Genomic DNA, 15575 nt, shown 5'->3' on the forward strand with positions numbered 1-15575 from the left:
ACAACAATCACACCAACAACAGGAACGGCAATGACAACAACTAGGCAGGGGTAGCAACGACGTCATTGACAGTAACGGAACGACAACAATCATTGTTGCTCATCAAGTATTAAACAAGTATATGGTGGCAAATATAATGGCATACAGTAGCCGCACACAGTAGTTAAAAAACACTTGACAAGTTTTAACCGACTGCTGCAGCTTGTTTTTTTTTTCTCCTTTTTTTGTATAGGTTAAGCAATGAGAATGCGAGTGCACTTAGTGCCTGTTTAATGCATTTGAAAAGCATTTTGGGTCTGGAAATTCGAAAGAAACAAAATTGCTAAAGGCAAAGGCAAAAACCCACTACACTGCTTTCAAAGCTTTTCATGTGTATGCATGAAGTTGCACAATATTTCTTCTTCTTCTTTTTTTTTTTTTGTTTTGAACAACAAAAAGAAAACAAGACATAATCGCTAATAATGAGGCTCACACAAACTCACACACACTATTGCGTTCACTTACACTACATTGTACACAGATAGGAGTTTCTTTGCTGCTTTTTTACTATTCACCAATTCCTCAGTACAAGACGGTAATTCAACGAGAGCGGTCAAACATACCTCACACAAGTGAACTAACGCACAAACAATAGAAAAGTTTTTCAGAGAAAAAGTATATGTAACGAAGGCAAAAAAACACATACAAATTGAATAAAAACTCAATTTGTAATTTTAATTGAAGATGAAAAGAATTTAATTCCTTAACTTTTTTTTTTATTCTCTTTTACATGTAATTGAAACACATAAAAGAATTAAAAAAAAAAGAAAATAAGGAAAAAAAGTGTGCGTGTGTGCATATGTGTGCATCTAAAATTATTAAATGAAAGAATTTAGTGAAAATTGCAAAAATTCCCAAAATGCTGAGAAAACAATATTTTTTTTTTAAAGTTCATATGATTGCTTATTAATAAAGTGACAGAAAATTAATGAAATGGTATCTATATAACCAACTCACAGTCTAATGTTGTATAATGTTAGGCAGATAAGGATAAACAAAGCTTGCACTTACCAATGAGATCAGAGATCCTACAAAAAAAGTATATATCCTTTATCATAGTGCGACTGCAATACATTTTCGGCATGTCTGTCCCTCTGTCCTTTTAATATATACTTGAGTCAAGTTTCCAAAACAGTGTTGCAGAAAACGAAAACATTGAAAATTTATGCACAAAACAATTCTTCAGGTGAGCGGTGGAAAGGAGGGCGATCGCGTAGGCCCAAAGTGAAAAATTTTCAATCCTTGCACAATGAAAATTCGTAATATAATAATAACTAAAAGAAAACACTAATTAATTTACCAAAAATTAAAATTCAAAGCACTTATTCCGTTCGTACATAATGTCATGTGAGGCCGAGAAATATTTGCTTTACTATAAGGATCAATACATTTTAATTTACGACTTAGGACTTAAAGCGTAAATTTAACATAAACATCAGAGTGTGTTCATAAACACGAGACGTTGCGAGAGAAATACAATTTAAGGTCGACAGTGTTCTTAAGTGTTCTTAGACCGTTTTGACACACGAACGCTATTTGCTAGAGGATTTAATCAACAAGAATACATAGATCAAAAATTCTGCTCATTGATCTGCAATAAATAAATATGTACTATTTTCTTGTTTCACGTTGGGCTGACGATAGCGACAATACACCTCTTAAGGTGTGCAAGTTTTTTATTTTTTATTTATTTGTTATTTTGCAAATTTTAATAAAATCATTTGATTTCTTACTTTTTGTGGTTTTGTCATTTATTTACTCACTCATTCCTTCGTTATGACGGTAGTTGCTGTTGTTTCTTTAATTGAATTTAATTTATATCTAAGTGCGCTTCGTATTATACTCTAACTAATAAATTGTGTTTGAAGAGATGGGCAGTAAACCCTGCCGGCACACACACGCTTCATTATGAATATGTGTATGAAAAAATCAACAGCAGCCTTGTATGCGATCACAGATTTTGTTGATGCTGCACACGAGTTCCAATCATTTATATGCACTTGTATATATGTATATATACATATGTTTTATATATATATATACATATATATATATATGATTGTCAGTATGTGCAAGTGTGCAGGGGTCAACACAATACGAGGCAATCAATTTTTATTGCTGTCATTTCTTATGCATACATAAACTGGGATTTGTTATTATTGTAAATGTTGGTTGTAACAGCAAAGCGTAAGAGTGAGATTTTCTTCGTTTTTATACATTTTTTGCTTTTTTCATTCAATCAATTTAAATTTAATTAGATATTTTTAGAATTTTCGTAACAGATCTGAAAGTAAAAAGCAAAATTATTTCCGCCTGAATAAATTCGAACAATTTCGTAGGCCTTAACATAAGACTAAATTTTAAATTTTTTCAATATATTTAAAACTTTTTAAAATGCAATTATGTTTTCAGTTAAGACTAAAGCCACATAAAATAACGACTTAAAGGCCTATAAACGCATAAGCCTTACGGTAGCTAAAGAAGTGCGTTCATTCAACTATTGAGAAGAGGTCGTTACAGCTTCAGCTTGTCGGTATGCTTTCTATAAATGTCCCCTATTCTCTAATATTAAAGTAGTTTGCATGCATGTGGCACAACCACTTCTTACCGCAGTCCGACGTCACATATTGGAACGATTTTCTTAATATCGAACGAATCTTGCGCTTGGCTTAGTAGAGGACGTGTTAAGAAAGCAATATTTTTACAAATTTCTCTTTACTTTAGACGACGTCCTGACAGCGTATAAGAAATCTATTACATATGTACGCATGCTTTCACTCAATTTTTGCATATTAATCACCGATAAGGCTTATTTTTCTAAAGATCGTTTATATGACAAATGTTTCTTCCAAATTATAACAATATTGAAATATGAAACCTTTAAAAGTTGCCCTACGGAGGGTAAATTTTGGGCTTGGGGTGCTGTTTTGTAGAAGCTGTTTCACCTCATTCACAATTAACGAACTGTCTAACAAACAGACCCATTCCCCGCCGCGCTCTTCATTTTTAAGGGCAAAGCAACCAGTGACACGCCGTCAGGCTATTTTGATGGATCTGGTGGCAACTAGTATATAACAGGTATATTTTCGATTATAAAAATTTCTTTATACATCGTATCACTACATCCTTTCGGGCTAGCCTATTATATACGCAATTAAATCTGGAACTTAAGCTAATTTATGCGAAGACTATGGACGTACATCCAGCTGAACGATGTGCTCGAAGGTATTTTATTTTAAATCCAAAGTCCGCAGTTCCTAAAGAGTGTTTTCAATTCTAATCTTACCACAGTTTTTATAACAGACGGTTTTTGTAGCAGACATTCTGTCATTTATAAGAATGCTGGTAGCCGTAACAAGCGACATAACCATAAAAAACTAATAATAATAGAAGAAGTACTTAAGTAGTACATATAAGTTCCCGTCGTTTTCTATCAAAAATTAATGATTTATTGTGAAAGAACCGTACATTTCATTTTATTCTAAGTATATTAACATATTTTAATAGGTGCATGCATGTATTCTGATCAATTTTTCACTTGAGAAAGACATTTATACGAAAACAAAATATGTAGAATTAAAATATTTTCCATCATGTTGAACCACTTTTTTCCGTCTTTGTGGCAACAAGGCGATACTACGTCGAAAGAACGATATTGGTTGGGCAGCGATCCAATCATTGACCTATTTGCACACTTCCTCAGCATTTCGAAGCTGCGTGCCAGCTATGATATCCTGCATCCATCTGAAAAACTGGTAATCAGAAGGTTATATATCTCATGAGTACACTGGATGCGTCAGAACTTCCCATTCGACCTGCAACGGTGCGTCCTTGGCAACCCTTCCAATATGTCGCCGAACGTTGTCTTGCAAGAGGATGACTTTGCATTTGTTAATCGCTATTGCTGTCCTTTTTTGCGACATTAACTCGTTCAATTTGTATAATTGACATCTGCAGTACTAGTTTTATTCGGTTTTAGCAGCTCGTTATACACGCAGCTCATCCCACTATATGCATAGCAAATCTTTATACCCATGAATACTCTACTTTGATACCAGAACGGATGGCTCTTCCGAACTAACCCATGACTTTTTGCTTGGGCTTGGGCTTGTCGTAGTAGACGCAATTTTCACCTTCAGACACAATATGCCAAAAAAAACTCTTCTTTTTTTGCTTGGCAAACAAATGGTATTTTCAGTCAATTGCTTATGACACTTATTTTCCCTCCTTTTGGATCTTTACCACCGCTTGTACACGTCTAGAAATAGCTGATTCATCAAATGCCAATCTAATCGAAAGTATTTTGAGAGTTCAGGCTGAGTTTGCGTTTAATCAAACAACAAAAGCAATGAATGCCGAAAATGCAAATTTGGGAGTTTATTGATATGCGTCTGTATACACTAAACCACTCAATAATACTAAACGGAAAACTATTATTGTATGTTCAGATAGGCCGAAATCGATTTTAACCGTTATCGATACTCCGCATTACATTAGCATTTTCGCGATCAAAATACATGAAAGCATCTGCTAGGGTTAGACTCAGATTTGCATATTTAAGCAGAATATTATTCAGTTGCATTCTTGCATTCATAAGAACTGTTAACATAATTTGATCCCTAGAGGGATGTGTAGGCAAAAGGAGATTGTTTAAAAGTAAGAGAATTGGATTTTTGTAGCCCTTATTCCAACCCTTAAGGGGTTGTTAAGTGGAAATTATTGTCTGGTAAAAGCAAAGAAAAGAACATCTTCACTGCGTAGGCTGGTAGCGCTTGTCAAACTGGCGTATCTGGGTCCAATTTCCAAAGGAATAGACCATACTTTCGTTACGATTGATGTGTTACCATAGCCGTAGTGAGTCCTCGACTAGTAAGTACGAAACCCTTACCGACAGGGCGTCTATAGACCCTGCCGCCGCTACCTCTCTCCCCACTCCTTTCTGACCACCATTCCGTTACAATACAATATGGGACTTCTCCTGAGTGATTGATCACATACATAAAAAGAAATTTTACCAGAAAGTTGAAAGTATCTTGTGATAGCACAAGGTCCCAAGTATGTACCCAATATTAAACAATAGGTAAGTTTGTAGGGGTTTTCATTTTGCTGATTGTACTGGCGGTATACGACCTAATTAGACAGACAAATTAAGTAAATATAGCTATTACCGTTAGTTCGGCCGTGAGAATGAGCAAACATATATCCCAAATGTCTAAAAAACCGTCGAGAGCCTTCAAGAGTTTTCAAACGCTATGTAGATAATTCCCATCCAACCGATATCTACAAGATGGACGCCGCCTGGCCAAGATTAGGATATAATTATGTGAAAGAAATTTTTCTAATATTGTCTAGGTGCACTCGACTGAATGGGGCCACTAGCCGTCTCATATATTACCGCGTTGAAATCCAACGTATCGGAACCTCTACTTCCTGACCACATCCCAATATGTTTGGTGAACATCGCCTGGTTTTTCTGTCCCTCTGATTTAAATCGATTTACGCAAATATACTTGCATTTTAGTTTATTTAGTAACTGCTTACAAATGAATTTACAATCACCGCGAAACATTGCAAACACTATACTGAATAGCGGCATAGCATTAAATAGCCTACACTTCCTCGCTTGATGCAGTTCTTCATATATCAACTATTCAAAATAAGCCGTTATACGGGAAATGGTTCGCCCTTGGATTAAAACACGTCGACGTACAGAGTTTCATCAAAATATCTCAAAAATGTTGACCTGTAGGTTAAATACAAGAATGCGAAACGGTCAGACAGGTTTGGATCACTTTCTGTATCGATCCGTATGATAAAACGTTACTCCATCTCAAGTCCTTCTGGATGTAATGTATATCCGCATAAATTTAACATACCCTTATATAACAAGCCGTTTACGATATAATAAATCTCTCCATTAGACACCAACTAAATGAACTTAGAAACTCCAGCACTTTTTTGGGCTATTTAATAAAGTGAGTCGGGGGTACGATGATTCGTTCATGAACGGTCATTAACGTGGGCAATCATTAGAATGCACGTATTCAATCCATGCAAACCGCAATACTCCCATACCGGTAACAACGAAGTGACACAACTTTTAAGTAAAAAAAAAGTTTTTCTTCTTTGAAATTAAGTGCAAATGGAAAGCTTATGGAACTAATTAAAAAATGTATTTGGTATTAATGAAACAATTGCTTTCATTATTTCTGTTAATAACTTCAATCATTTACAACTAATAAATTATTTATACAATTAAACGCACAGCGCTAATAAATATTTAAAAGAATAAAAAACCACAACACATCATATTATCGCAAAGCATTTAAGAAATGGGAGATAAAAAAATAACTAAATAAATAAACAGACAAACAAAATTAACCCAAAAAAAGAAACAAGCAAAAAAGAAAAACCCAAAAAAAAAAAAAAAAACAATCAGTGTACACTTTAACGCCTGCGCAATGAAAGCGCAGCGAAACATCAGAGCAATTGTGCCATAAATTGTGTACAATTCACGTTTCGCACTTTCATTAAACAATTGCAAGTGCTGGTCTTTCGTGGTGCGGAAATTTAATTACACTTGAACGAACGGACGCAGCACCGAAGCAATTTACGTCAAAAAAATAAATCAAATTATTGTTTTATCGTCAAATTGACTTTGTCAACAATCATGTTAAGGCACAACAAGAACATTTGGCGATATTTTACATCACCGTTATGGTTATCGTTATTATCAATCATGGCGGTGACTGTATCATCTGCTACAGTCTTGCAAATCGATCAAAACTTAAAAAATATTAAATTAATTGAAAGTAAATTTATACCGGACGTTAACGTTTTACCAGCAGATTCAAATGTAAACATTTATGATGCGAATTGGCAGCATGTACGACGTTTCATGGAGGACGGTTTGCCAGTTCTTGAATTATATGGCTATAAACCGCAAAGAGGTAAGTGAAGCATTAAAAACAGTAAGTTACGTACATTTGCACAGTTAGCGGACGTACAACTCTATTTTAGTAGAAATGTGTATTTCAGTGTACGCACGATGTTTATTATATACATGAAAAGGACCGTTCGGTATTAATTTATAAATTAAAAACCGAGTTTATAGAGCTGTCGCAGATGGACCGAACCATTCCTGCGATATCATGACGCTAAAAATAGTTCACAGATCCAATCAACTTTCGGCCGAAATCGATGTCGGCAACGACCATATTGTCGTTATGTATTCTCTGAATGAGAGTAACATTTATCGCGATACCACGCGACTTATAGTTTCAGAATAGAGTAGGCTTTTCTAGTGCCCAAGCATTGAGGGAAGAAATAATAACCGGAGGTCTTTTCCACCTGTCTACAATTACGGGCATATTGTAGTCTAGCAACCTCCCAGAAGGCCAGGTATTTCACACAAATTCTTCAGCAGAAGGGGTCAAGAGTAGTATGTAGCGGAATTCCTCTGCGTGTATCTTTTCTAATAACGAGGCAACACAGATTTTTAAGCAAAGCTTTCCTTAAAGATTTCGAGAAACCTTTATTTTCCGACGCAAAGCTTGTCAGCCAATTCATTAGCGAATCTAGATGACTACTCCCGTAACGAGTAACTTCACGGCGATATCCCATATTCAAGAAAAGCAAAAACGGCCATAAATAAATCCGGTTATGACTACCGGTTGCTCTCCATTTCCTTTTAGTACAAATTTGTTGAGTATATCTTTGCTTAATTCAATACCTCTACTTTCTTAGGGAAAGTTTTATATTTAAAAAGCATATGAATCTCCCTGAGCTTTGTTATATATATTCTTATCTTAAAACGCATAACACGCCCTTGGAGAATAATCTCCTTATGTGCCTTCTTGTGTGAGAGAAGTAATATTATACCTTGCACTATTAAGTGTATACGTCCTCCTATATACAGCAGTGAATCAATCTCTAAACGCAAACCATTTGTCGTAATCTCCTAGCGAACACTCTGTTCCGCACGCTGGTAATGTTAAGCAATGAGAAGGCATATAAGCCGGAGGTATTATGTCGTCCTTTACTGCTGCATCATTCAATTAACTTAAAATCGCAACTTTACCCGACCAGTTGGATCTTTTCCGTTGTACGAACTGCTTAAAGCTGAGTCGAAACTTTCACCTCCAATTTTTGATTTTTCATCGTCTGGTTCAGTTCTGTTATTTTGTTCTACTTGGCTTCCAACAGAACTGGAATAAAGCTGTGTACAGAGGGACACCCATAAATCATGCACAGAAAGTAATGATTTTTTTGCAAATAGCGTTTGAATAACTTTAACGGAATTACTCATTTTTACTGATGAGCAGTCAAGTACTCGCCATATATATTAATATGCAATTTACAACATTAAATTCATATTAATAATTGTGTACATTATGTGCAGAAATAATTGGATTTAAAAGTAGAAATAAATGAATATAAATTTCTTTTCTTCAGTTCTCATAAAATTACTTATAAAGACGGAATGTTGTAATTAATTGAACGCTGTTCGCATTTGCTATGGGACATTGAGCCAAAATATATGCACTCATGCAGTATACCGGTTACCCGTTCGAAGGACCATACATGTGTAGAATTGTATTTAAATGAAATAGCACTTTTTCTGCATAATTTCTATTTTTAATTGTTTTAAAGCTTTTTTACAAGTCCCCGTGTACCGTTTCAATTTTTGTTGAGTGAAACGAAAAAGAAACAAGAACACGCTTTTCCCAAAAGCTTAGGGTGTGTTCAGTATTAGGTCTATGTCGAAGTTATTGGAGACTAACTACGTGAACCCTTGTTATGTCTATGCATGCCTACTTATTGTGTCCAACGTTCACTGCTTCATATAAACACCAAAACCTCATAACCAAAAGAAAAACACCTTTTCCTCTCTCTAAACTAAAAAATAATTTTTCAATAATTCTTGATAAGATTGGAGTTGCCTTGATTAGGAGCTTTTACTTTTCCTTTCACTTCAATTTTTATCCCAACTAGGGCGCTTTGTGCAACTTCAATTTATCCAAAGTAGCAGGTTTCATTTTTATTTATTTTTTTTTGTTTCGATGATAAGCACCTCATTTGCATGTTCATTTGTCTAATGACATGATGGAGCCGATGTTCACAGTTTGTAATAGCGTTTGCAAAGTATTTATCTTTATAACCAAGGTGCATTGCAGGTGCGAACAGATTGACAGCGAAGGTGCCGTACTACGCTTTTATAAGTTATACATATTTCCTACTGGTCTACTTTTAGTCTGCAAATCAAAAAAAAAGGGCACAAAGCTGTCCAACGGACTACCAAAGAATTTTCAATTTTCCGATAACATAAACTCAGCTATAGCCAAACTTAAAAGATAATTTGCAATTTTTACAGACTTCACATTCTATTAAAGTCCCACTGCGAGAGGTATCGTTTGCAGCTCATAGAGGCGAAGAAATGACGAAAAGTTTCAGTTTATCTCTAGCGTATATTTAGTAGTTGCTTAAGCTAAATGTATATGCGAAGAGCAGTTGCCAGATTTTCGAAAACACAAAGAGAGAATGCAGTTCCATTAACTCAGAAATTGCTCAACTTAATAGTTTATCAAGCTTACAGTTACCGTTTTAACCAAATTTTTCTGCCTTATAGCAGTTGAGAACGTGGTAATATTCGAATTTACTTCACAAGTGCTCGTGAGATACTCGCTTCCAACTTGTATTTTATTAAAGCTAACTTTAGTCATAAATATTTCCATTATTTCATTCGGACAGTTTTTATATATGAAATTTAATTTCAAATTACTTCAAAGTGTATAGAAAATGCGCACAGAATACTAATGGGTTATATCGATGGATAATAAAAAGCAAATGTTTTGCAAATATTTTTAAGGTTTGTTCCTTTCCTCTTAACTTTTGAAACTGAAAGAGTAGCAGTTGAAAAAGAATACTGAACATTTGTAGACAAGAACACACCTGAAATGTTTGATTGTGTGTTGGGAATACTTAATTAATTGAAAAAGAGAAAGACCAACCACAACCAACATATATAGTAACATAGTAAAGGCGTGTATATGTATATTAAAATGAAGATCCTTTAATGTCAACTAACTGTAAAATGTCAGTGATACAATTTCTCGATGCAAACCTTATTTATGTTAAATTGATTGTATGATTTACAGATATACCGTTTACATTGATTATACCAAAAATTGATGTACGCACCATTGAAAAGCCACGCTTGAAAGAGTTCATGCTGGAGCACATGATACCTGGACGTGTATTCAATAGCTATGCAGATGAGGATAACAGTTCATTTGGTAATAGTAACGGGCATAAAATTGTGTTTCGTAAATTGGAAAAAACTGCCAGTAGCAGCAGCAGCAGCAGCAGCAGCAGCAATAACAACAACAACAATAATAATAACAACAATGGCGATAGTGGTGATGATAGTGATAATGCATTGTGGCTACTCAATGGCTTTCAGATACTGCACAGAGTACGCATCAATGATAATCTGATTGCTTTGGCTATTGACGGTTATCTGGGCGACCGTAAGTCTCCCTATTCGAAACGTAACATACAGGAAGGAAGCAATAGGTAAATTGTAAAAATCAAAAGAACAAAAAAAATATAATAATAATAAACGAAAAATAGTGAAAGAGAGAGAAATAAAGAAGCCTACATTAGTGCTTTACTTATATATATGCATAAATATGCATTTGTACAGAAATGTGTGGTGAAAACAAATGTGTATAACGAAACCAGAGCACTTTGAACATTAGAAAGTTTGGCAATCAATAAAATCACTTATTTTACTTTGTCTCTCCCTTTCTCTCTCTCTCCCTCACTCTCCCTATGTCTCTATCCTCTTACTTATGAACACTTGTTTTAAATTTAAAACTACATACTTACAAACGGACTCATTCTTATGTACATCCAAGTCGTTATAATGAACCACAGCATTTGGAAATACGCAACACCACAAGCAATTTTGCGGCTCATACCAAAATTGAACCTATCTTAAAGGAATCAAAAGCCAGCCCATTAATGTCATTTCTTGGCAGCATGAAAACTGGTACAAAAGTTTTCCAGCACTTCCTTTCTAAAAGTAATCTCACACAAATCATGGACGACGGCTCGTTTACTGTACTCATACCCACCGATAACGCGTTCCAACGTTGGCATCCCATCGACTGGGGTTTCTATCCGTTCAGTGTTCAAGAGTTTACCGAAAGTGTTTTACGTAATCATTTTCTACCCACACAGAAACCATTACGTTTAAACGATATTAAGAATACTGACCAACTGCTGGTGCGCACCATGGGTGGTGAAACTGTCATCTTCAGGGGACAACGTAAGTATGCACAATAAAAGATAACATTTTCAAAACATATTCATGTTCTCATTTATTCTCATCCTTTACTTTTTGTAGCTACACCAACAGTTAATAATGTCTCCATAATGTCTGAGTACACTTTATCGAACGGTAATCAAGTATTCATAATTGCTGAGGTGTTATTCGTTTCGGAAGCAGTAGTCTCTAAGCTACATCAGGTATGTATCGGATTTGGGCGATTATTATTGCAGCCCGGATTTTATAGTACGATTTTGCTAATAATTTAATGTAAAGATTTTTTTACTTGCATGACGCCTTTCATTTTCTTATGGATCTTTTCTCTCTTTTCCTTTAAACTTTCATTTTAAATATTGGTTTCGCGGACTTCTATCATCAACATTTATCACGTGCGTCAATTTACGATCCGCGTAAATGTCTAAATAAGCCCCCCTCTCCAAGTATCAAGTCTCTTTGTGACCAGTTTGTAGCGCATTTCGCTCACAAACTTAAAGTTATGCATTTACATTGAATTACAAGTATGTGTGCACAACCCCGCGAAAACAGTTTGCTCTAAGTGACTATTTTCCTAAGCAATTGCATTTGTTAAAGTGCTGACGGCACCATCTACCAATGCAACTTTAAACAAAGCCAATTAAAGCCAACCGAAATAACCTCGAAGCTCGAGCTGCTTGCTGCTACATCATCATGGAACGTTGTTGTTTTCGCATAAAAAAAACTAGGCGTTGAGTACCAGACAAAGAATTGACGTCTCCCTTACATGGTTTCAAAAGGATAGGCGCGACGAAAATAGGTTCTTGGGAATGAAATTTGACAAAGAGCATGCAAAGCACCACACGTTATTACTGTTGACAACTTTCTCCTTGACCGTTGTATCTGAAAGTAGCGCTTTTCAAATAAGCTATTCTAGACAAATGATGTCAACACTCACTAAAACACAAGTTTTTACACTTGAGAGACCAAGATAAGATTTGGGGCGACTGCACTAAAAGAGATGTAAGGAAAAAGTGATGTTTTACTAAGTTATACTTAGTAGTGTATCAGTTAGCTGATTGATGCCATTTTTGTATCGAACCTGGACATGACCCAACTTTTAGTTCATATCTACAATAAGCCACGGATAGAAATGGTTTTTAGTTCATAGTCATTTGAGTTAGTTAAACAATAAATGGTTTTTAGTTTGAATCTAAGTTCGAATAAGAATTGAAAATAAGCGAAATCAACATTCTTTGGTTTTGAGAGTTCCGTAAGCAAAGATAAAAATAATTATGAATGATTGAAACTATAAAAATACTATACAATTAAAAAGTACTTGCTTTTTCATTCAATTCTTCTTTCTTCTAAAATAGATGCACAAAGACAAAGAAACCCCGCCCTTGTTGGCCTTTCCGTGGTTCGGAGCACAGTTTCTATCTCATTCATTTTTGGCTTTAGAACGAGATCCTAGGTTCACGCAAATAACTAGGTATTAATTAATCAATTCTTACTAATTAGCTAATATCTTATGTCATACCGTACTTTTTAGGTATCTAAACAATGCTGAAATAGCGCCTCATGTTTCGGGTGCTAATTACACATTCTTTGTACCCGACGATAAAGGTTTCGAAAAGCTAGGCTTTGATAAACTCAGCGATGATATACTAGTATGTTGTTTTTTTTTTCATAGAAGCTAAAAAAATTTCAGGATTTATTCACAACTTCTCTTTTCTGGGTTACAGGCGTCACCACGAGGAGTCAAAATGCTGCTTAATCATTTTGTTAAGGGGCGTCTTTACAATCGTGATTTACGTGATAATGAAGTTTTCGAAACTATTGGCGGCGGTCATTTAAAGATAACACGCAATCCTGGAAGCAACGCTACTAGTGTAAATAATGCAAAAATCATTGAAAGCGAAGTATTCGTCTACAACTTGGGTACAATGTTCTACATCGACGATATACTTTATTCGCATTTGCTGCGTGAACATGTAGTAAAAACTAAAACAAGAACAAATTACGGTAATGGCGGACGTATTACAACTTCCGGCACTCCCACAGATGTAGAGATTGTACCAAATGAATTTAACCATGGAGAAAACGGCGGCAGTAATGGTGATGGAGGTGGTGACTATTCCATACATGACGATGATTTTGAAGATGAGATTATAACACCAAAAGCGCTTCCCGTCCAATTTTATGAATTACCAAAATAAATTCTCCGCCGAAATTAAAGAGGAGAACTTAAATAAGAAAATTTTTTCTTGATATGAAAGCGAGGTGGACTTGTTTTAGGAGATTTTGTATTAGAAAGAAGGCTTTAAGCATTTGTGTATAGTTTAACGAGATAATTTTATATTAAATAACTTTTTTTATAAATTATATTGCATTTAAATTGTCTTTACGTCCCACCACTTCCTTCTTCTCTTTTCACTCATTTGTCTATTTTCTTCGCCTATCGTTTCGAAATCGTTTTAATTGTAATGCTATATAAATATAGATATAAAGAAATTAAACTAGATTTTATATAAACTTTAAATTTTATTTATGTATATTTTCTAATTTAATGTTTTTAATATTTAAGTGATAACAATCAATTTTTTAGAGAACAAAAAACCTAACATTTAATATATAAAAGTAAAACTGAATATTTAGAGATTCGAAAAAGAAAAAATATTTCCATTACCTTATTATACTCAGTAGAAACTTAAGCATCTATGAAATGCTCAACTTTCCGAACGAAACGAAAAACAAAAAATATAAGAAAATTTGAAACTCAAACTTTCTCTTGTGTGTTTTACACATATCTTATGAAAATGTCATATACGTACGATAGAAATAAAATGCAAAGCAAATTAATTATAACTTTTTGCATATGACAGTAAAAAGACATACGCCGACAGTCGAGAGAAGCAGCTTGTTCCCTACCCTATTATAAGTAGTGTACGTGGTATTGTATGCAAAATTAATATTAAGATCGCAGTACATATAACCATTTTTATTTTAGAAATTTAAGAAATATTTCCGAAAACAAAGCAAAAGAAGACGATAAATACCGGAAATGATAGACATTTTGTAAGAAATCATAAGAAAAATTGGTGTAAAAGCAAAAGAATGTCCATTCTAACTACTTTGTTATATGTAATAAAAATCGAACAGAGAATGAGTGAACAAGATGTTTACCAAGTGCTTTACCTTTTTAGTGGGAGGTATCGTCGCAGCTATGTTGGAAAATCGCGCAGACTGACGTCTACACTCGTGATTGCCCATTGTTTTTATTCCACTTTCCGTATATTAGGACTTTTCTTTCTTCGCAAGATACAATTAGGTCTCGTATTGCACGGCTTTTATTGCGCGTAGCATATGTTGAGACGCGTTTTTCATACAGAGACATTCCAACAATTCAACCAATTTGAAAAATTTATCTGCTCCCAGACTAATTTCAAGTGTCAAGTTTTTATTGATAACATTAATCTTAGTTATTTCCAATTTCAGTCAAAAACTTTATATTTTCCTTCTCATTAATTACTTATTTCTGAGATTGAAGATAGCGCGGTGCGAATTCTCTTAATTTATATCAATTATTAGTTCCTTACAATGTGACCTTCCATAAGTAAGGTTCATCGTACTATCACGTAATTGTATCTCCGCCAAACTCATGTACTGACCCAAAAATTCTTGATATAACTCTGGAGCTCTTTTTATCATTTCTTGCTTACTAAAATGCTCTTCCTCTTTTATAAGTTTTGTAAGGCAGCATATCGACGGTTCTTGGTATCTTCTGGACGCGTTTTTAATCTTTTTTTATAATCCCGGACAATGTGATGTAATTCTTGGTCGCTTTGACCTATAGGGAGACGAGCAAAACCCTTCAGATGTTTTTGTTGTAAGAACGTACCGAAACGAAGTAGGAAGATTTATGGATTTCGTTCGTAGACATCTCGAGCCATTTTAGAATATGTACTTAAGTATTCAAAAATTTCAATTATATCGTTGGCTATTGTTGATGATCTCTATGGATTTTGATAGATTTCGTACGTAGCGCTTTAATCATTTTCATCATCGGCTTTTGCAATTGAGGGTGATATTGTGTAGTCTTTAATAGAATTTAATTTGCGCCTTACAGTGGACTTAGTTTTAGTTCTTTTTTTATATTTTTTCGTCAGCTGTGTTTGTGTTTTACTGTTATACAGTCTTCTTCTTCGCTGTTATTCATACAATCAACTAC

General features: G+C 34.6%; 1 protein-coding gene across 3 annotated transcripts; it reads left to right on the plus strand.

Annotated features, from left to right (window-relative positions):
- Positions 1-864: 864 nt before the first annotated feature.
- Positions 865-13908, plus strand: LOC119640407. Of its 3 annotated transcripts, none has more exons than XM_038038422.1 (8): positions 865-975; positions 5961-6989; positions 10197-10614; positions 10959-11371; positions 11450-11571; positions 12721-12836; positions 12897-13014; positions 13090-13908. In XM_038038422.1, exons 2-8 carry the CDS (start codon positions 6710-6712, stop codon positions 13561-13563), a joined length of 1941 nt encoding a protein of 646 aa, XP_037894350.1. In that variant the 5' UTR covers positions 865-975; positions 5961-6709; the 3' UTR covers positions 13564-13908. The 3 variants fall into 3 exon arrangements, with proteins under 3 accessions (XP_037894350.1, XP_037894351.1, XP_037894352.1); XM_038038423.1 differs by having other exon boundaries at positions 6177-6989; XM_038038424.1 differs by having other exon boundaries at positions 6307-6989.
- Positions 13909-15575: the final 1667 nt, after the last annotated feature.

This window comes from Glossina fuscipes, unplaced genomic scaffold, assembly GCF_014805625.2.
Source record: "Glossina fuscipes isolate IAEA_lab_2018 unplaced genomic scaffold, Yale_Gfus_2 121, whole genome shotgun sequence".
In the NCBI taxonomy this organism is placed as follows: Eukaryota; Metazoa; Arthropoda; class Insecta; order Diptera; family Glossinidae; genus Glossina; species Glossina fuscipes.

Excerpts from the sequence above, each read along its gene's own strand:
- LOC119640407 (XM_038038422.1), top strand. The coding sequence starts at position 6,710 with ATGTTAAGGCACAACAAGAACATTTGGCGATATTTTACATCACCGTTA. Across the intron at positions 6,990-10,196 it reads TGGCTATAAACCGCAAAGAG|ATATACCGTTTACATTGATT; the intron begins GTAAGTGAAGCA and ends TATGATTTACAG. Across the intron at positions 10,615-10,958 it reads ATACAGGAAGGAAGCAATAG|TCGTTATAATGAACCACAGC; the intron begins GTAAATTGTAAA and ends TGTACATCCAAG.